The sequence below is a fragment of the Kryptolebias marmoratus genome, linkage group LG15, assembly GCF_001649575.2.
Source record: "Kryptolebias marmoratus isolate JLee-2015 linkage group LG15, ASM164957v2, whole genome shotgun sequence".
NCBI lineage: Eukaryota > Metazoa > Chordata > Actinopteri > Cyprinodontiformes > Rivulidae > Kryptolebias > Kryptolebias marmoratus.
The window spans coordinates 18,814,403-18,836,658 of NC_051444.1; the positions used below are offsets into that span (position 1 = coordinate 18,814,403).

The 22,256-nt window shown below is 42.5% G+C and overlaps 2 protein-coding genes across 2 annotated transcripts in view; both read right to left on the bottom strand.

Moving 5' to 3' along the window:
- Positions 1 to 1,806: 1,806 nt before the first annotated feature.
- dnaja2a (DnaJ heat shock protein family (Hsp40) member A2a) lies at positions 1,807 to 8,121 on the bottom strand. The gene is made up of 9 exons (XM_017425903.3): positions 7,965 to 8,121; positions 6,714 to 6,773; positions 4,302 to 4,531; positions 4,142 to 4,222; positions 3,917 to 4,050; positions 3,628 to 3,824; positions 3,217 to 3,361; positions 2,986 to 3,113; positions 1,807 to 2,844 (listed from the first exon to the last, which is right to left on the bottom strand). Exons 1-9 carry the CDS (start codon positions 8,040 to 8,042, stop codon positions 2,656 to 2,658), a joined length of 1,242 nt encoding a protein of 413 aa, XP_017281392.1. The 5' UTR covers positions 8,043 to 8,121; the 3' UTR covers positions 1,807 to 2,655.
- Positions 8,122 to 11,019: 2,898 nt separating this feature from the next.
- The window catches only part of LOC108241614 (neuropilin and tolloid-like protein 2), a 20,134-nt gene continuing 8,897 nt past the window's right edge, over positions 11,020 to 22,256 (bottom strand). Inside the window, exons 6-10 of the mRNA XM_017425902.3 lie at positions 21,570 to 21,697; positions 17,332 to 17,560; positions 13,867 to 13,980; positions 13,623 to 13,753; positions 11,020 to 12,890 (exon numbers count right to left, since the gene is read on the bottom strand). Coding sequence (XP_017281391.1) covers positions 12,138 to 12,890; positions 13,623 to 13,753; positions 13,867 to 13,980; positions 17,332 to 17,560; positions 21,570 to 21,697 — 1,355 coding nt within the window. The 3' untranslated portion in view covers positions 11,020 to 12,137. The remainder of the gene's footprint in view (positions 12,891 to 13,622; positions 13,754 to 13,866; positions 13,981 to 17,331; positions 17,561 to 21,569; positions 21,698 to 22,256) is intronic.

Genomic DNA, 22,256 nt, shown 5'->3' on the forward strand with positions numbered 1-22,256 from the left:
AAAAAGATATAAATAGGGGGTCTTGGCTGCCTTCTGCCAAGTGCCAACAGGCACTGCTCTGCCTCCCTCTGGGGGGTTCGGCCTTTGGGTCGGACTGTGGCCTTTTTGGTCGAACCTCTGGACGGATTGCAGGGTTTGGATCTGCGCTGGAGTCCTTCGGCGAGCAGCTCGGCGGATCAAGACGGCGGATCAAGACGGCGGATCAAGACGGCGGATCAGGACGGCGGACCACGACGGCAGATCAGGACGGCGGATAGTTAGTGGCAGGATTGTGAGATCTGTGGTCCACCGTCCTGATCCGCCGTCCTGATCTGCCGTCGTGATCCGCCGTCTTGATCCGACGTCTTGATCCGCCGAGCTGCTCGCTGAAGGACTCCAGCGCAGATCCAAACCCTGCAATCCGTCCAGAGGTGCGACCAAAAAGGCCACAGTCCGACCCAAAGGCCGAACCCCCCAGAGGGAGGCAGAGCAGTGCCTGTTGGCACTTGGCAGAAGGCAGCCAAGACCCCCTATTTATATCTTTTTTGTGTATGTCGTCATGATCTGACAGCCAATCAGCATGCAGGAACTTTGGTCCGCCAATCACAGCTCAGCACCTGCACGTGTCTTGCACGTGCCAATGACGTCATTCATGTTGCCATGACTTCAACAACAAATCTAGGAGATTTGGTGACGGCTCAAAACTGAACACAGGGCGCTCCAGCCTCATCTGCTACAACTTCATCCACATCTAAACGGACAGCGTTTCAGCGCTGCTGGGTGGAGAAAAACCACTGATCTCACGTGCGTCCGATATTCGAGATGTTGTGTTTTTCTTTGTTTTTCTTTCTCCTTGCCGCGGATGGAAAGAAATGATGTTTTTAGTGCGATTTAATTGATATTCAGCAGCTATTTCCTCCTGTCACGATTTGGTGACAGGTCGGAGTTTAACCCTCTGATGAAAGGTTTCCTGAAAGGCTGCGCAGACAGACAGCTGGGACGCGCCTTGGTTCCTCGCACTTTACGCGCTGATTAGGGCTTTTCCCAAACCTCATTTTTGAAGTTTCTTTTCTCAAGCTTCAGTTTCCTCAGTGTACATTGAGGGAAAAAAGATTTGGCGCCATCTAGTGGGTATAGTGGGTAAAAGGAAAAGGTGGCGTATCTATGAAGGCTGATTGGTTTTTTTAGTCCCTGAAGAAATGTTCGTGCTTCTCTGTGACCCATATGTGATGCACAGCTGACATAACTTATCTTGATGTTTTTTACTACTATATTAAGTTTTTCTTCCTTTGCATTTAAAATTGCAAATCTTGTGAAAATGTTTTCACTCGACAGAGAAAGATCGCTCAGATTTGATGTTCATGATGAAACCTGAGCCCCAGTCTTCTGTTGAGCAGCCCTTTTATAGCACTTGATAATTAGATTAATAGCATGACTTCACCTTTACTCTTTCAGATTCACCCGTTCATAAAATGACAAAAAATAAATAAATATAAAGCTGTCTGATAGATTCATGCCAGGGCAAAAATCAGTTTTGTTACAAACTTTTTAATTGTGATAATCACAGCTCAATGCAGTGATTCATTATGCATCAGATGCACACGCTGCACAATAACATTCAAACAATGAATTGTCACAAATAAATGAGACTTTGGGGTCGTTAAATGACTGCACTGTTCTTTAAACATAACATCTGATTGTGTTGTTTGGATGATTTCCAGGAGGTAACATTTTTAAAATGATCTTTGACTTTCACAAGCTGCAAACACTTTGCTTCTTTTCGTCAATAAATAAATAAAAACAAAACAAAAGCACCAGAGACAAACATAATATTTCAACAATTTATTCAACAATAATCTTAGACATTTCTTAAGAGTGTTGCTTCACTTTATTATCAGGAAGTGCAAGAACCAAAGCTTTTTACATGCACATGGTCTCAGCACAGACGCAGACTATAGGTGGTTTTTTTGCTCGTTTTATTTTCGCTGAAGTTTGTTTCTTCTTCTTTTAAAAATCGCAGCTCAGAGTATAGTGACTGATGAAGCTCACCAGCCGCTTTAATAATATACACAACCAAACTTCTTCTTGAATTAAAATGTAAAAGAAAGAAAGATGTAAAATCCTATAAAGAAAAACAAAAAGAGTAAAAAAAAGAAACAGAAACAAATCCTACAAATGGTGCTGAGTGGATGAATAATACAAAGAAACTATGTCACATTGCTCAGCTGCTTTCTTTGTATGCACATTGGTTAGTTTTAAATTAATGTAAATACTATGAAAAACAAAAACAAAATGCAGTTCACACACTCAGCGATCACAAAGTGTTTACCTTCCTGTTCTGAAGCTCTCATTAGATGAGAAGACTGGATTCAGATCAGGTGACGGGAAAGAAAGGGTGGCTGCGGCGTCGACTGGTTGATACAGCTTAAATACTTTGTCTACCTGAAGTCTGAAGTGTCTAACTCTGATCCAGGTGTCTGATCTGGGCAGCTCCAGACAGAAACAACGATTTCTGTGCTCAAATTGAAAAATATCAAGTCGCAATTTTAGGTGCACGAGTCAATCTGTGTGTTTGTGGCTTGTTGTAGCCTTATTTACTCTGCAGCTTATACATGTTATAAACAGGTAGACTGGGCTCATGTGTGTGTTTGTGTGTGTTGGTGAAACAAAAGGAGATTACTGATGGGCACACTGCACGCCCGGCCCATGGTGGCCGCTTTCGTCGTCTGAGCTGTCGTTGTACGCCTCGCGGCGGCCTCCTGACGACGAGCCCTGGCTGGCGTCGTAGTCTTGCAGGTCGACCTCCTCCGTGTCGCCGCTGATGATCGGTGGCTCCGACCTTGAGGGAAGCATGTCCTCCAGCTCCTACACGGCACATTTTAAGCATCAGGAACGCAACAGGACTTACAGCTAATGTTCAGTGTTTAACCCCTAATGAACAGTTTTGTTATTCTTTTCTAGATCTAAGGGAAAAAAACTCGTTAATAAAGGAGTGACTTGTCGTACCACAAGCTTTTCAGGGCTGATCCAGTTGTTGTCAGGAAACTGGACATCAAACTTGATGAACAGGTCTCCCTTCTCAAAAGGGTTTCTGTACTGTGGCATGCCCTCACCTCGCACCACCCTGACCGAACCTGAGGAAGAAAAAAAAAACGTGGATTGGGTCAAAAAAAATCAGGTAAAACAGATCAAGACCATATCAGGAATAAAGAATGATGTAAAGAAAAGGTTATTAACCTGGTTCAATGACTTTTCCAGCAGGATACTTCACAACAATCTGTCGTCCATCTAAGTGTTTCAGCATGAACTGGAAGCCACACAGAGCCTCCACAAGGCCGATCTTATGGTTCATGTAGAGATCGTTGCCATCACGCCTGAATGTCTGAAAGTCGATGGAAGAACAGCAGGACTGATCAATAAATCTCCTTTCATAGGACTGAACAGCATTTAGTTTTAGTATCTGATTTGTCTGATGTTCATGTTGGGGTTGTGAACTGTTTTTAATGCACTGTAAATTAGGTCAATAAGCCGAACATCATCTTTTCTTTATGGTACAACATCCATGCAACATAATACAGCAGCAGCAACAAGTAAACTAAAATCTTTTTCCACCACACAAGGTGTCAGCTGGGAGACTCCTCCATGTACCTCGTGCTCCTTCTCCTGCAGGACGAGAACTATATCCCCGGGCTCAACGCCTGGTGCCTGGTCAGCCTCTCCTCCGAAGGTGATTTTCTGGCTGTGCTTCATGCCTTTGTCCACGTGCACCTCCAGAATCTTTACCTCCTTCACCACTTTCTTGCCTTCGCATTTTTTACAGCGATCTTTCTCACTGATCACCTCGCCTGATGCAGGATAAACACACAACACAAACATTCATTTTGGTTTAGGTACTTCTTTAATTTGCATATAAACCTAAAAAACCAGCGGTTTTTACCTTCTCCATTGCAGTCGGTACACACGGACTGCATCTGTTGGACCATCCCCGGGGCCAGCTGTCTGATCATGATGCGCATGCCTCGCCCCCTACATGTTGTACATTTCTGGACTGCACCCGTCTTGCCTCCCTGTCTGCATTCATACACACGGAGAAGTGAAGGTTTTGTTCAAGAATAATCCAAAGAGCAATCCGACAGACAGAGAAACTACAGTAACAACTTACCCATTACAAGCACTACACAGTACATTCTTGCTAAGTTGTAGTTTAGTAGTTTTCCCGTTGTACAGATCCTCGAGTGACACTCTGTGGAAACAGAAACATTTAGAAGCTGATGATAAGATGATGTCAACAATAGCGGGACTGTTAAAGACGTTTAACCTACTTGAGTGGATGGACCATGTCCTCGCCTCTCCTTCGCCCTCCGTTCCTTGAGCGGCTTCCTTGTCCTCCCATGAAGCCAAAGAGTCCGCCGCCAAAGATGTGGGAGAAGATGTCTTCCATCCCAGGACCACCCCCGCCTCCTTCCCGCAAGCCTTGTTCTCCGCAGCGGTCATATAGCTCCTTCTTTTCAGGGTTTGTAAGCACCTCGTAGGCAAAGCTGATTTCTTTGAACTATATATTTTTTAAGAGGGAAAAAGTAAATAAAAACATCACTTCTCTGTTAAGGAAAATCAACGAGAACACAAATACACGACTGGTCCACGGTGGGCTGACAGATAGAAAACTTTAAGGACAAATAAAGTCACTTTTTCACGTGCCGAAGTTCTCCCACACCGTAACATTTAACCCCCCATACAAAGTTTAGGAATCAACGAGAAAACTAGATTTAGAAAGCTATGACACAGGTTCATTGTTGACATCATCACTGAAAAAAGAAAACTACACATTCGCCTCACTTTCAGGTTGGTTAATTTTCTGTTTTAGCACTTTGGCAGCTGACCAAGAGATAAGGCGCTCAAAAATCTGATTACTTCTCCAGACAGTGAACACACCGTGACAAAAACCCTTCCTCCTGCTTGAATATTACATCTTCAGAGTGAAAGACTTAACGTTAGGTATTTGTAATGAAGCCAAACAAAACCCAAGAGGCTTAAAATGAAACCTAGAAATCTACTTTTGGAGAGGCTAGATGTTGATTTGCTCTGTATAAAAGCAACATGGAGCCCACTTTTCACATTTAGACAAATAAAGGCGTTATTGTTACTAAAGATTTTCAAATCAAAAGCTGCATTCATACAACACTGAGCAGAAATGTAGAATTGGCAGATTAAAAAAAAAACAGGAAATGCCCGTGCAAACTTAATTACCAAATAGGAACAGGAAGACGCAGCAGCTGCCCACAATTTATTTTTTAAGCTCTAATGATGTTCTGTATTCTTTAAGTGTCCAATTTCTTCTAAGGGTTGCTATTATACATTTAAATTGAGCAATTGTTGTTATATTTTGTTAAAAAACAAACAAACATATAGACCAAAAAGAGTTAAAATCTGTTTTGTATATCAGCCACTTGCTGCTCTGTTTTCTAAAGTTTAGTGTTGTTTGACCTTTACAAAAGAGTATAATAACAGATTCAGACGACACTGCATTTCAACAGTATTATCTGTACAAGGAAAAATACTTTAGTTTTTTTAATGACAGATGTGAGAAAAAAGTCTGACAAACAGTTTTCACCTTTTTACTTTAGTTTGTGGCTATTATGGCCAGACTTTTATTTTTGGCTTTAGATCATGTACAAAACGTGCTGTTAGATCCATCAGACTAATGGTTATTCTGTCCCCTCTTCTCAGAGGGATCACATCTTTGGTTTTGTTAGCGTATAATTACGTTGTCAACTGTGGTTACTTTGCAAAAAGTAAAGCAGCAGTTGTCACCCAACATCACCTGCAGACATTTGGATACTACCCAAAGTAAAAGCAAAAGACGTGTACATGTTTCTCTGTGTGTTCAGCTCAGTAAAAGCTATGTTAAAACTGCTCCACAAAAATGTAACGCTGTCACTTCCAGGACAACTCGAAACCAAGGTGAGCCCAATGTCTCCGTCATATGCATATTGTTGAGATCCTCGTCAATTATGGAAATGTTTTTTGTTTTGGGAGAAATAATCAATGAATTACCAGGAGCCTGAATAGGCAAACTGTCTCAGTAATGTCATCTTTCTAAGGATTTTCATAATGAGACTTTTGGACCAATAAGATCCTCATACAGTAAATGAGCTGAGACAGCTTAAAATGCTTTAAGCTAAGATCTTGTTAAATCCTCCTGATTGAAAGAAAAAATAAATAAAAATTGTCCAATCACATTTTTTTTAATTTAAATTCCCCAATCTCTGTAAGGTCATTAATCTCACCCCTTTAAATTTAGTATCATTAAAAAGCCCTAAATGTCCTCTGTAGATGGCAAAAGACGTTAACTCAGCAGCATGCAGTGGATGGGAGATATTCAGGTTTACAAATGTCCTCCACAGAGGACACATTCAAACTACTCAGGAGGATATAGGAGTTGCCAGAGGGTGTTGTAACCTCTGCTGTCACTAACGATCTGCTATAATTTCAGAACTTGTCGCAAACATGTTTTATCTCATCTTGGATTGATGTGGTTATCATTTTTGCAGAAATGGATTGGAGGGTCCTTCCAAGACCAGCAAAATGAGTCAATTTCATTGTACTGTAGTGCACGCTCTTTCCAATAGTTACCCCAGCAAGAAAATGATGGAGAGATAACAGCATTTAAACCAATAAAACAACCATCACCTCCAGCTTGACATGAAATCAGGAGATCATCATAAAGCTCTTACCTTGTCTCCAGCATTGGGGTTCTTGTCAGGGTGATATTCTTTCGCCAACTTACGGTAGGCCTAGAGGAGGAGCAGCAACAACAACAACAACAAAAAAGGTTTTATTTCCTGTTTGACACAAGCCGGTCCTCCCAGTCCCTCAGGTACAGGAAGCTGCTGTTTACCACATGTGGCAGAGCTCCGTGTGGACGCCGGGGAAACACGACCTGTGCCGGCCTGAAGCTTCACTAAACAACTCCGGCCATTTCTCCCCCAGGCACAGGCCGGGGAGTCTCTTAGTTTGTTTTAATTTATTTTTATCGGTTCTGAGGTTTTTCCACGAAAACCAGCTGTTTTAGTCAGAAACGAACAGCTCAAAATGTCTGACAATCTGAGTGCTAACATTTGGGCTAACAAGGCTATGTAGCGTCGCTTGCTAACACTTAAAACAACGCTAACTATATAAAGGAAAACCCGTTTTGGACACTATATTTAATAAGAAAATGAATAATCTGATGATAAAGTAAGAGCTGAGTGATTATTAAAGACACCGGAAACGGAGCCTTCGTCATAACCAGGCTAACTAGCTTGGAAACGTAATCAAGCATGGACACGGACAAGTAGCCGACTGAGACTGAATTAAATGTTGTAAAATGTACAATTAATACGGAATAAAAGGAGGACTCAGTGTTTGATACATAACTGATACGCTGATCAGCCCTAATTTAAGCTGCCGCCTCTCTTTGGCCACCACTAGCGTTGCGGTCCGACAAACTCGAGTGGAGCTCGAGTATTTTATTTTCCCTTTAATTTATTTACGAATCACAAGCTTCAAACCGCGTGTCAGTCAGCTGAGTGTTTATCCAGGTTCTGTTTTAAGGGAAACGACGGATGACACAAACCCTTCGGGCACAAATCAAAACTCGACACAGACACGGGAGCTAAAGCTAACGCGAGGTCAACGCTTTAGATCTGCGCCAGTGTTTGGGTCATAAATATCCAGGTTTTGCTTGACAACCACAAAGTCCCACGGCGAGTTAAAGCTTCCCAGAGACTGCTAACCTGGTGTTAACAACAACCGCTGTGGTTAGGAAGCCACAGCCGCCTCGTTACACGAATAACCAGGCCATTTAACCGGCTAACGAGCTAGCCTGCTTCGATGCTAGCATTAGCTGAGCGAGCTTAGCAACGCATTTCCTGGTTGTGGACGTTTTCTTCTCTTCGCGTTTTCAAACTTCTCACGGACGCCCCGGTCCGTCCTCGTGTGGTTACCTTCTTCAGTTCGCTTTCGGTCGCGGACGGAGACACCCCGAGGATGTCGTACAGTCTTGTGTCGGCTACGCTGGCCATGGCGATGCGGCTGCGGATGTTTCTTCGACGCGGAGCGGAGGAGGACGGGACAAAGGAGAGAGAAGAGCCGGTGGAAGACGTTCGTTTCGGATCGGGTTTCGGCTTCCGGGAAGCTTCCGGGACGCTGCTGCCCCCTAGCGGCCGATGTGCGGAATGAACCGACCAGCCTCAGTTTGTTTTTATTTTATTTTATATTTTTTATTTCCCACTGAAACATCTTCACGGTGTGCAGAAGGCAGACACTGACACGACGACATTTTGTGTTTTCTGGCATTTAGATGCTTTTTTTTTTGCCACGACGATTCACCTTTTTCTTTATTATTAAAAGTAAGACCCCTGCTTTACTCATAATGAAACACAGTAGACATAAAATGTTTAGGCTAAGAAACTGAACCATGTTTAGTAAAGATTAAGATCATTTGAATTCCAAAATAAATAAATAAATAAACAAGTGGAGACAGGCAGAAAGCTGTGAAAGTAGTATGAATAAGAAACAGTTGGAGCAGCATTGTGGAAAGGAAAAGTGGAGAGAATAAAGGACGTGTCCAGGGTGAGTGGGGACATTTTAAGAGGTATTTTTTGGTCTCTTTTGTGCAGCAGGTCAACTATATTGTACAATAAGTCAGGAGGCTTTCTGTTATTGAAAGGTGAGGTGAGACGTGGACACCAGAAGGAACTTGATGTTCTCTACCGCTTCCTCCTCGTTTATGCCGGGGGACAGAGTGCACAGTGTGAGTTTCTGAATGTTTCCCTCTGTTTCAACTAAGGATGAGGGTGGTGTCATCAGCAGATCTGACCATGGTGTCTGTGGAGTCATCAGCGAAGAAGGATGGAGAGTGAGGAACGCCTGACCTCTGAGGTCCATGCTTGTGAAAGTCATTCTTATCCACGCACACCTGCCTAGTTTGCATTTCTGTCTGCACAGTTGTGGAATAACTGTATAAAAAGCTGAGCTGTAATCCACAAACAGGTGATCTTCTGATGCAGTTGTGTAAGCTGTGTGGAGACCTGTGCATCGTCTGATGTCGGTCCAGATCTGTACAGGTCGCGCCGCAGACTTGATATGGGAGGGAATGAGACTCTCCAAACACTCGGTGATGATGAGGCGAGAGCGAGCGAGCGATAGTCGATGAGGCCGTTCACTGTGCGTTTCTTCGGCACTGAGATGATTGTGGCTGATTTCAGGCAGGTGAGGAGGACAGACTGCAGTGGTGAGTTGCTGAAGATGATTGTGAGTACCTTTGCTCCTTCCAGCGACTCCGTCTGGTCTGGCTGCTTTTTTTTTTTGAAGTCTCCATTTAGAACTCAGCTTATGCTGAGTAAATTGAACCGTTCAGCTGTAGTTAAGGATCATTTCCACGTTCCTTGAAGATAAGAATTAGACCAAAAGCAATTATGATGTCAATCAGTTTTATTTCAGTTTTATGGCATCAAGATGGTTTCTCTTTCACTTCAGAATGAGAACAGGGCTTTCAAAAATATCAAGAAAAGATTTGGATTTTAATTATAAATGACAAACTTTAACACCAAATTGTATTAATGCCTCTTCAGCGCTTTATACAGTTATATATAGCACACTGTTTTTCATCTGTAATGTTTTTAAATATCAGAACACAATGAAATAATCAATTTCTTTCTTTCCAAGTCTTAACCCGAGGCAAATAAAACCTCAAACAATCAACAGAACTTGACAGAGTACACTGTGGCATTATGTATCAATAAATAAGTCAAAATTAGAGGAATAGTGTGTGGAAAAAGTGCTGCTTCCATGGTGATCCATGGGTTATTTTCAGCTAATCAAATGCAAAGATTAACTAATCATCAGAAAGGGAACACCTCTGTAAAGGCAGCAAAGTTTGCTGCTGCGGAGAATTCAGGAGTTTGAACACGACGCCAAGAAGGAAAGAAAGCAAAGATTGTTGCTGCTCATCAATCTGTGAAGAAATATGAAACCATCAGCCCTCCAACCTCCCATCCATCTTTAGCCATAAGACGAAGCAGTTTTCCTGATCTCTTCAACAATTAGTCGTGTGAAGCTATATAGAGTGCAGATGTTATTCATTATTTCAGTCCTTCAAATTCAGCTTCAGAGCTGTACGTCGTGACCACCAGACTGTTTTTAAGCTCATGTAAGCTCTTATGAAACGAGCATCAGCCTGCCTGCTGGTGGCACTGTCGTCTTACCGCAAAGACTATATGATTCCGCCTGTTGTAAGAGAAATAAAAGCACCAAAATAATGTTTAAATCTACTGAAAACATGCAACAAATGATGGAAATCCCAGATGAAGGTGCAAAACGGGACAAACCAACAATGGCGCAGCTGGTCCAGTGGAAAACTACAGAACAAAACGTGCGTGAATACTTGGTAAAGCTCTCACTGATTCTCCTGTTTTCTAAATAATGCACTAGTAGCTAATACTTATGCTCAAACCAGAAAGATTGTTATGAAATGTTAATTCAACACAGAGACCTCTGATACTCAGAGGAGCGCATCACCCAAGTCAAAATGCACAAGACCACATTTGAAGGTCACATGTTTTCAAAAAGATGCCCCGAGCTTCAGTCGCGACAAATGTATAGTGACAGCAAGGGAAGGGTGTGTGTGTGTGTGTGTGTGTGTGTGTGTGTGTGTGGAGGGGGGAGGCATGGAAGGGAGAAAATGCTGCAAGGGTTCATTCAAATGTGCGACAGGCAGGATAATCTAAGCCATCTTAATTTATTTTGTTCATAAGTGGAACTGGAAATTTGTCAGCCTTGAATCCTGTGCATTCAAGCAGCGTCACACAACTCAGTGAATAAATGATCCCCGAAGCACCTTCGCATGTTAATACCCACCACGGCAAGGAGAGGCGCTCTGCGTAGGCTGCTCTGCATGTCACGGTTCGAGTCTTACCTTGACCAGACATCTCCAGTGTGTTGGTCGCATTATGTTTGTGTTTCTTATTTACGGCGAATGAAAAAAAAAAAAAACACAAAACAAAACTCAAAGATGTGAGTAAGCTCTTGTTTAATTCAACAGAATGAAATTATACAACCAGTGGTTAAAATCATAAATGAGTCTAATACAGGCTACATGTGTCACTCGGGGGAACAGGTTGTGCTTGTATTACACACTCAGGTCAAGGGGAAATAATCAAATTAAAAGGCTTTTTTTTTCCTCCTGTGCAGGGCGAGGTTGGGATGATTGCTATCTCAATTCAGTTCAGGTTTCAAAAGCAAAACACTTTATGTTCCATACGTGATCACTGACGACCTCAGTCTCCACACGCCACAAAACTCACAGCAGAAATAGATTTTTTTCCCCCCTGTATTTTATTTTTTTTTCTAAAATAAGAGTCTCTTCCTGTGCTCATCCTGAGGAGAGAGTGAAGCATATCTCCTGTTGTTCGTGAGGTAACCATGAAAACTACAGGGTAATAATAATAATATAACATTGTCATTATCTTGTATTTTATTTATCATTTTCGACGAGTGTAACTTCCTCATCATCCTCAACACAACATGTCACCGATAAGCTACCTTCATAAAACATCTGAGCAACTATTTAAAATCAAAGAGTTAGAAGCCAAGCATCATCATGAGGCTGGATAGATACTGGTTGTAATAGTACAGTACACTGACGAAAAAAAATAAAAAATAGACTCAAATAAATTATTAGAAGATGCACTATAGATCATATATTTGTGCATGGCAGGTAAATAAATGTAAAAACTCAGTCTGTTTCACTTTCTTCTGAGTTGTTTAGGTAACCGTGTTTGGGTCGACATGCGAGAACATGTCCTGGTTCTCTCTGATGGAAGGAGACATTAGGAGAGCGTAGGACCAGAGGAGAGACACATTGTCTCCACTTTAAATGTCACTTTCACAAAGAGAATAATCAGTAGTTTCCTCAGTTTATTTCTCCCATTTGTCCAAAGCCTCTGCCTCCCGACAAGGGAGGTCTTTGAGTGTTAAAAAAAACAAACAAACTAAATATTACTTGAAGACTATGAAAGGAAGCAGGGGCGATCAGTTTAGGACTGTTCTTTGTTTCGAGAAGTGAAATGCAAGGTCTGCTTGCATTTCTTTCCCCTGTCTCTCTCCCCTTTCTCCATCTAGAAGTCCATGGATATGGAGCGCTGTTGGGGGTCAACTATGGTGGTACTGTTGCGAGCGCTGTTGCCACGGATACTGAGGGTCCCACAGGCTCCTGCCATTCCACTGCCAATACCTCCGGCGATGCCACTAGGCCCTGCCATGCTAACGCCTCCTGCTATGCCCATTCCACCACTCATTCCACCACCCATGGCCACTCCTCCTGTAATCCCCACGGCTCCTCCGATCCCTCCTCCGGTAATCCCCGATGCGCCCCCTCCGCCCATGGCCCCACCACCTATGGCTCCACCTCCCAGTCCCGTTGCACCTCTCCCGTAAATCTCACACGGAATCTCCTCAGTGACACGGTCCTCGATGACCTGCTGGTCGCAGTCGTGAGTCTGTGAGTGCTGCTTGTAGCCGTAGCAGCTCTTCTTGTAGGTGGAAGATGAGTTGAAAGTCTTCATGGGCGGGGGCTTGGAGAAGTCGTTGTGGTAGGACAGCTCCATGGAGCTCAGGGTGGTTCGGCTGTGCTTCACACTGCCACCGCCGCCGGTGGCCACAGAGCCCTGCGAGCCGCAGTGGTGCTCGTGGACACAGCGGGACATGGTGGAGGAGCGCCGCATCTTATGGAAGCTGTCCAGCTCCTCGGAGAGGTCAGCTATGTCTGAAGACATCTCCTTGTCACGGAGGGAGAAGAGCTCGTAGTGGGGTGGGTCAAAGACCTCCTGGAATCCAGCTTTGTTGAAAACGCCAGGCCTCCGAGCCACAACCTTAAAAAGAAGATGCATTCAGAACAAGTGCAATTTAGTTAATAGAAGGTCAAAAATACACACCAAGGCAAGAAACCCTTTTAGGACTTCCAAAATAAAAGCGCTGCACTGAAGGCCCTAAAGAACACCCTTTTTCACCGGTGCAGCAAAATCTAGCAAAGATTTGATTAGACTGTTAATCAAACCAATAAATCAAAGGCTTATTCTTCTGTAACTTTTAACAGATGCCTCTCAAGTTTTATTGTATATCATTATTTTAAAAAGTTGTAAAAGCGATTAAATAGGAGGTTAAACACTCAAAGTGAAAATCTGGTATTTGCAAATAAAAGACTATTTTTTTAAACGAGCACTCAAAACAGCTTGTTACCAACATAACACATAGGCATGAATAATCAACACACTCAATAAACCTGAACACAATAACAGACATCAAGAGTCACCAGTCTGCACACTTTCTGTTAGAAGTCAGATTTCACAACAACCTCCACATAGTCACGAAGAAATTCTCATTAAAGCAAACACAAGTGATTAAATTTGAAGTAACAAGAAAAAAACAAAACAAAACCAACAACGACCTTGAAACCACATTGGTATTTTAGTTTACGCAAGAACTGACTTTTTATCCTCCCCGTTTACAGAACAACACTTGCTCTCATCTGGTCTGTAATATGGTGGTAGTGTCTGCCTCCTGAATGACTTCTCTTCATCTGAACGTCAAACACAAAAAGTTACCTTTTTTCTTGGCTGCTTCATCTGGACGAGAATAGAGATGATGAGGAGAACGAGAACTATGCCCGATGACACACCGATAACCGTCCCGTGGGTCTTAGTGATCTGATGGAAAAGGCCCTTAGAGCGCTTCTCTGAAGGACGAGGAGAGGGAAGGGGATAAAAAACAAAGTCAGGCATAATGATAAACAAAAAAAGACAGTTACGAAAACATGCCAATTAACGACCTCAGAGTGGAAATGGTCACCTTTGCAGTGGTTTTCATCCCATGGATAGACGCAGTTCTGAATCCCGTTGCACACCAGCGTGTTGTTAATACACATGTTGCTGTGGCAGAAAAATGTACTGGCTGTACAGGGAGCTGCAGGGAGGAGACAATACACAGAGATAATGGAATTTAGAAAAACAACAACGCTGAATAAAAGATGACAAAGACCAGAAGATATTTTGGTGATCAAACAATAACAACGCTAACAAAACAATACTTAGGCGGTAGAAATCTCCAGAGGACTGTAATGAAAAATAAAATGTTATAGTATTTCTAGAAAAGCCAGGGGGGTCTGATGGAGACGGTACATGTGAAGCCATAGTGCATAATCATTTTCCACAGACACAACGTCAGGGGGTGATGAGAGGAGGAGCGGGCAGCTTCAATGAACTGCAGCCACCATGTCAAGGCAGTCCAAGATGGGGGGTGGGGGGTGGCAGGTGAAACTCAGAACCAATCTGAGGGGAAGGACTGTGGAAAAGATGAAAAGAAAAGCAGAGGTGGTAGAAATGGCTCGAGCACATCATGAGGTGCTGCTGGTCAGGCCGGCGCTGGGAGAGGGACCTCATTAAAGTCACTGTTAGTGTGTGAGTCCTGCGACGGCAGAGACAGAGGTGACTGACAATCGATGCCGGCTGCTCGGCTCAGGAGGAAGAGCTGCAAGGCTGATGAAGGATGACAAGGCCCGAGCGCTGGTTCGGACAGCTTGGTCAGCCAGAAGCACAGACAGGAGACGGTGAAGTGGAAACTGATTGAAAAGCAGTGGCATAAAACAGCTCACGTTAAATATGTGTTTTGGTTTTTTTTAGAGCAAAAAGCCTGAAGAACTGTACATTTTGCAGGCACAATCATTTAACTTCTAATATTTTTTTTTATTTAAAAGTACCTGCCTATAAGCACAAATTAGCTGCAACTATAACTAAAGCATAAGTTTAGAAGAAGTATAGTTTGTTCTGTACAAATCACCCTTTAATCTGGGATATTGGTGGGTTTCATCACATTACTTCAGGTTCTCCAACAGGATTTCCATTAGATAAAGGTCAGGATGCTGACTTGGTCATTCTTAAACATCAACAATATTGATCTTTATTGTTTGCTTTGAGTTTCAGGGGGATCATCATTCTTTTTCCAAGGCTCTCATACTGTAAGTGATTTTTCTAATAAAAACGATTATCTTTGCCAACATTCTGCGATCAGGCTGCTAATAAAGAGGTTTATAAGCCTTTTCCTTTTACCCGATGAACAAATGACCAAAAGTTTTTTTTTCTAATTTGCCTAATTAAAGCTTCCTTCTCAAGTTTATTGCACCTTCTGCCAAAATGGGATTTTTTGGGGTGCTTGTTTTATATTTATATAGAAGCAGAAAAATCTTAAGAGGTTCTTAGACTTTCCTGTTTGACTTTTTAAAATTTTCTGCTAATTTACTGAAACCACTTTCTTTTATATTATTATTATTTTTTTTAATTTGATCAAGTCAAGTAATCAAATCCCATGAAAAGAATAAAATCTCATTTTGTTTTAAAGGGCATTCTGATTTGCATGCATGACAACATTTGTCCTGGTCAAATAAGGACTCCCTTTCCTCCCCCTCGTGAAAAAGACACAAATAAGGAAGAAATGTCACGTGGAGCCATATGTGATTCTTCCTCTGTGATGGACAAACAGATGATACGGTGAAATGTTTGTAACGCTGTCAGTCCAAAGTGCTGTTAGACAGATTCAAGGCAAAAACAGGAACAAAAAGAATGACACCTATGATTTAACAGTGATGAAATCCTAATGTGGAAGATCAGAAAGGTTAGGCGGACGGATACAAATATGAAGAACGCAACATTCAAACATCTGTCTCATTTGGTTCAATAATCCAAACTGCAGCTCCTCTGAAACACGACTGCAGCAGCTGAACACAGGTTTTCTGAGTTGCAGCTGAAAACAGACTGTGGTTTGCTCCACTAGCTTCACCCCTGCTCTGAGGTCCGCTATGATGAGCGCTCTGAGACCCGCGCCGCCCCCCCTTCTCTCTCCGCTCGCTTGCTCTGCCTCTGGGTTAAACGACTTTGACAAAGTGACATGTACATGCGCATGTGGCTGAGGAGTGTCCCCTCCCGTCGTGCGTCTCAGTGAGCCAGCAGACGGGGTCGTTCTCCTCAAACGTTGATCACTTTCAAAGCAATAGCGTCTGACTATCGATCTGTACGGTTTCTAAAAAGGTGGCGTCGGTACTTTGAAACTCCTTCTCCTAAACAAACAAGAAAACAACCCAGCATCTGAACCGTGTTTCCGTGTGGGTGGATGTATTTTTGAGAAAGTGTTAATAAGTCTGGCTCCATCTCTATAGGAGCACGTTAAAAATGATGAAGTGTGAAAAGAAAAAACACGTCAAGCGACAAAGATTAATGGTTCCCTCTGACCTGCAGGCAAACTTTGATCCCGTCGCTGACAAACCAAAAAAAGTTTGGGACTTATTCACGAGCCTTCAGACTTGTCAGAGATTAACGATGTGATCTGAATTAATGAGGATCCAAATGGTCTGAAAGTCTCTCACAATAATAATAAAAATAAATATGCGTGCTAAATTTAAAAGCCATTAAGTTCTCAGTGCAATGGTTCGGGGTTTACTGATGAAAATAACATTAGCATTCACCCAGGGTTTGGGATGTGTGCAGGAGAATGTAGCAATTAATATCTCAGTGTATTCAGCCATTTAATGGAAATATTACAGAGTGTTAACAGAGAAGTGCCTTCCTGCATAGCAATTTCTGCTACTTTATGTGCCACCTTTGAGAGCATTTGCTTGAAGCATTTTCGTCTTTTAAAAGAGATGAAGCTTCATGTATAATTTCTATTAACCCTACTGAGCTTTTCTTTTCACCAAAATAAAAAGAATGATTTCCCTTTTTTTTCCCTTTTCTAAATGACTTATAATAAGCACGGCATTGTGATGCATATATCAAGATAGTATTTGGTGCTCTCGGTTATTTAAAAAATGCCGGAGTAAATAATTGGTTTTCTCATATCTGTGCTCTGAACACGGCACAGGGTAATTAGCTTTCATCGCTGAAATGGTGTCTGCTGGTGGCTGCTGACGCAAACAGGAAGCAGGACCGAACACATTAGCCGTTTCTGTGTTTGTCTCTGTGTGAGGGCGGACGACAAGGCCTGCCTCGTAGAAAGTTACACAAAAGGCCAGGGAAACTGAAGTGACGAGTTTCATCAGCCAGCTCAAGACCATCTCTAAGTATTAAGTCAGAAATATTATTTGTTCTTTTGTGACTAAGTGTGATAACAGATAACCAGCTGATGAATTTATTCAGTAACTGTGCACCAGCAGCCAGTGTAGTGTTAAACCTGCAGCAGGATGGGATGAAAACACTCAACAAAGAAAACAAAACAAAAAATCATTTAAAAAAAAATGTAATTCTTCTCAAAAGGATTGTCACTTACGGTCAATATAGGAGGTGAAGAGCATACGGAAGCGACTGAGTCTGCTTTTCTCATCGGCCCACATCCGCACAACTCCCACGCCATTATCCAGCATCAAGTCGTTGGCCACCGTGCTGCAGAACTTGGCCTTGAGGTTCTCGATGGCGCTGCTGCCGTCGTACACGGCCACAAAGTTCTTCTTGCATTCGTTCGAGTGCTCCATCTGGTAGTCTATGAAGCGCAGGTAGATCTGCAGACACAAAGGAGGTGCAAGTCAGTCTGGGGTAAACTAAATCACGTGTTTTTCAGCTGACTTCTTACCTCCATTCGGATGCTATTCTGAAATTGAAATTTCTTTTCATTTCTAACAGTGTTTGCTGTAGAAATGTGTCTGTTAGGATTCCCGTGTTGGTTTGAGTCTGCGACTTGTTCAAACGTCACCTTTTTTCATAGCAGAAAATGTTGAACGAGGACGAAAAGCACAGTGAATGGTAATAAACATCGACCGTGTTTAAAGCAGCCGACACACACCGATCCATGTATGGATGAAGCTGCGCAACGTCTCAGCTTCTGATTACAAAATGTCCTTAAAATGTGTGAACGAATGCAATCAGCAGAGAGGGAGACAGAGAGAGAAAACTCTGGACGTGGAGAGCAACAACTCTGATGAAATGTCGTCACATTTAGCACTCAGACACCTGTTTCCAGGCAGCAGTCCCACAGCTGCTCTTATTCTGCTGCTGAATGTGCTGCTCTGCTCCTTCTGCTTCATCTAACTAATATCTGGCAAGAAAACTGAGTGCCTCTGCTAAATTCAGATCACCGTCACTGCTGCCTCGAAACGATCGCGTCCAACGGCCCGAAACACGTCTGTCGGGGTGAAAGGCCGTTTACAAATGCATAAAATATTGCTATATACGTACAAATAACTTTAGGATCTGCCTGAGCAAACGCTTGCACTGGGTGGCACCGAGTTACATAATCTGTGGTTTTACACTATGAGATGTGCATTCATTTGTGTTTGTTTTGTGGCCAGCGAGCAGCGCAGGAGTTTGGATGACTCATTTCACCACAAGGGAGAAACGGAGCAGCGGTGAATCAAGGCCAGCCCTGCTACGTTTGTAATTTCAATCAGATTTTTAATATCACCTCATAAATATCCAACGACATCAGTGGGCTGTCACTCTTGGCCAGAAAACTCTCCTCCGAATCTCCAGGGCCATATTTTATAACTAAAATTTCCATGCACTGCCTTTTTTTGCTCACGATCTCTAACTGAACCTTAAAAACACCAAAGATTCAGCGTAATTTTAAACAGTTTTACGCTCTATTATTGGGATACAGTGTTATACTGTAAACTGCAATACCACTTAGGAGAAAACAAAACTAGGAGAACATCATAATCTGTAGGGCTTTACAATTTAAAGACAAATCTGAACTTTAATCTCATCTGCAAAAGTTTGTTTCATACAGAAGCTGAAGACTACCTGTTGTTTTTCATTTTAATGTGATTTTCTCGTGTTGCCAATTACATGTTGAGACAACCAAGCTAGTTTTATGTTGTCTTTAAGATAAAAAGATAAATAACATATTGAGATGAAGTTATGAACATAAATTTCTAAGCATGTCCTCTCTTTAATTCTGTAGTTTTTTTTGTTGAAGCCTAAATTTGACTCTTTGTTATTTCAGTTTAAAGCAGGGCAGTGGTGTTGTGATTTGTTTGGAGTTTTTCTCCTGGTCTCCTCCCACAAGACAGATGGATGCATCTTAGGTTATTATTGATTTAAAAATCGCTACAGCTGCTTTTGGCGTAGATCTGTGATCTCGCTGGAACAAGTTCTAAACTCCCAAAATGCAAGGGTTTTGGGGTTGGGGGGATAAGATAAAACAAGGTTACAACAACTCTTTGTTCAGTTATTTATTCACTGCAAGTATTTATAGCAGTATCATTCATTTACTCTGTGCTGTAATTTTACAGGAAAATGGTCTCAAATATCTCCTGTTAATAGTTAATTACTGTAGGTTGCTGTAAATTTACAGTGTGTGTGTGTGTGTGTGCTTTTGCATGGTTATGCACACTCCTTTTCTGTTGGCTTATTTACATTTTGCTTTGAAACATGTGAGAGTTATCTTCCTGGCAAAAAAAAGCAGATGATGAAATTGTTTCATCATCAGATGGGAGAGCTCGTAACTGAAATGCACACTAGAGTCACATTTCCTGTTTCAGTCTGAACCGCTAAAAATACTGTAAATACGGAGAAAATCATTAAGGTTTAGTGTCTGAGCGCCTCTGAAGAATGTCAGGGCAGCTGCATTAAACAGAATTATACACAAGAGGACTTTATAGTTGACTTTGGAACCATTTAGACATTTTGAGCTTCTCCTCAATATTTAGAGCACTCGTCCGCTTTAACTCTGTTTACAAGGCAAATCTTCATGGTGGAATTCAAAATCATTTAATCTCGAATCTTCTTTATTTGCATGACTTCTTTTATCTATTTTGAGACTCACTTTGAATTATGTCATCTCAGATTATGTGATTTTCTGTTACTTTCATGTGGTCCATCTCAAGAATTCATGCTGGGTTTTGCCATTTAGAGATAATTGGAAAACATTAAAGACCAAAATAAATACTTTTCTCTGCTATGTGAACATAAGTGCTTCGACAAGGACGCGCAACATTTTACACCTGAAATAGCATAACTGAAATTAACATTACTTGTAACCAAATGCATTCACTGACAAAAACAGCAACAACAAAACAGAACAAGCACTCGGGGGGAACAGTCCAGTTTGGTTGAGCTTGGTACACATTCAGACCAGTGATAGGTTTGTAAATGATTCCATTTCATGGAGCTGGCATGTGTCGAACAGACACCAGAGGGATACATGTAAGTGGTGGCATCACAAGTAGAGTGATCGAGTTATCAGGCAGTTGCTGGAGCGTCCAACATTCAATCAAAACGGTGGGTGAACCTCACCTGACACAGATGATGCCTTTTAGATACATTAGGCAACACTGCCAGCACTTGGAGCTTGATAGATGGGTTTGCATGAGGCCAGGTGGGCATTTTGTGTAACTGCCCAGCATGTGGGGTATACAGATGTTACAGTGACCTGATGTTGGAACAAATGAGCATGTCATTAGAGTTTTGCTCACCCAAAACAGATCACATTAAAGAAGGATTGTTGTTATATTGTGTGCCAAGCATTACAGAACCCCAGCACATCTGGACACAGGTTTTAGACTCAACACCTCATATCATTCTGCATCATGCCTCAACAACTAGCATTAACCAAACTATGGGTTCACAATCTAATGTGACAGCTATTAACACCAGGGCAGAGAGGGTTGTGCTCGGAGTGATGCTTTAACCAGGGGTTATGGACTGATGATAAGTGGCATCATAATGTTCAGGAACGAATCCTGGTTCTGCTTTACCCCAGATGACAATCACAAGCACTTATGGCAGTGCTGAACGGAGAGGATCAATCGTGTCAACGCTGAGGAGAGACACAGCATTATGTTGCGGGGAGCCATATGGTCTGACTTCAGGTCACCTCTGATAGTGACCTGAGAGGTCCTGATTGCACAACACCACTTCAGTGGCATCCTGTAATGTCATGTCTTACCCCTTCTCTGACAGCACCCTGGTACAGCCTTTAAGTCAACACCCATCGACCCAGATGACACATAAGTCTATGAAATATCTGCATCATGTTAAGGTCCTCCAATATTTCCCCAATCAAACATATAGGGGATCCATTTTGACCCCGTGTGAATCTGCTGGACCTTGAGGGCCAGTCAGAACAGCTATGGGCCGACTTGCCAAAGAAGAGAATACAGTGGCTGTACGACTGGTCAGCTCTGAGTCACGGCTCGTATCCAGGCCCAAAAGAACCAGCTGTGGGCCCATTTCACCAACTCCATTTGATCAGATATTGTACCCATAGCAAGAAAGTCACACAGGTTCATTTCCACCACTTTGTCTGGATGCTTAACGCTTTTTTTTTGTCAGAGAATGTATATTTCCAACTTTTGGTGGAGTCGCAGTCAGTAGTGGGAGCGCATAATGTCTGAAGATGATAAAATAAGACTGAATATGACTCATCCAAACAGAAAAATAACGTGGTCTCTCACTGGTATCTATTTCTCTTTCTTTCTTGACTCAGGGAAAAGAACGCATGGCTCAAAGCAGCAAAGAAGCAATCTCTGGCATCACCACTAGGGTCCAACCGATATAGTTCTTCGTACTGACCTTGGACTTAGGAGGAGCCCTTATGGTCCAGATACAGTCCAGAGCATCACCAGGCTTCACTCGTTCTTCCTCTTCCACCTGACTGGAGCGAATAATCCCGTCCCAGCCGCCAATTTCAAACTGACAGTCTACAGGGAGACAGAGGGAGATGCGCAGTAGAGGTAAGAAGATAACAACCAGAGGAGGAAGAAAGAAACAAGAGAAAAAAAAAGGGAAAAATAATTTGACAGAAGGGTCACATGGACCCGAGTGAGAGGAGAAAAAAAAAAGAGAAAAGAAAAACAGTAGAGACTGCATGGAGATGAAAGGCCAGAAGATAGAGGAAAATGGATATTGTGAAAAGAGGAGCATGACAGACGGAGGGACACACGATGGATTTTGTTAAGAAGTGAAAAGGATTTATGGTTCGATTGAAGTGAGCAGAGCAGATTATGACGAGGGACAATGTAAAGAGAGAGGAACAAAGGCAAAAAGACAGGGAGGAAAGGGGAAAGATAAAAAGAGGTGTGTGCTCTTTCAGGGGCTTAAACGTGTGCTTGTGTGTGTACGCACATCCTTTGACTTCATGCACAATTATGAGCTTGTCAAGGTACATTTGTTCTTCAGGCATTCACATCGCAGTCAGAGAGCGCCTCCGGAAAGCTTCTGAGCAGTGGGGCTCTTCGAGGTGGATCGGCAACCCCCCCC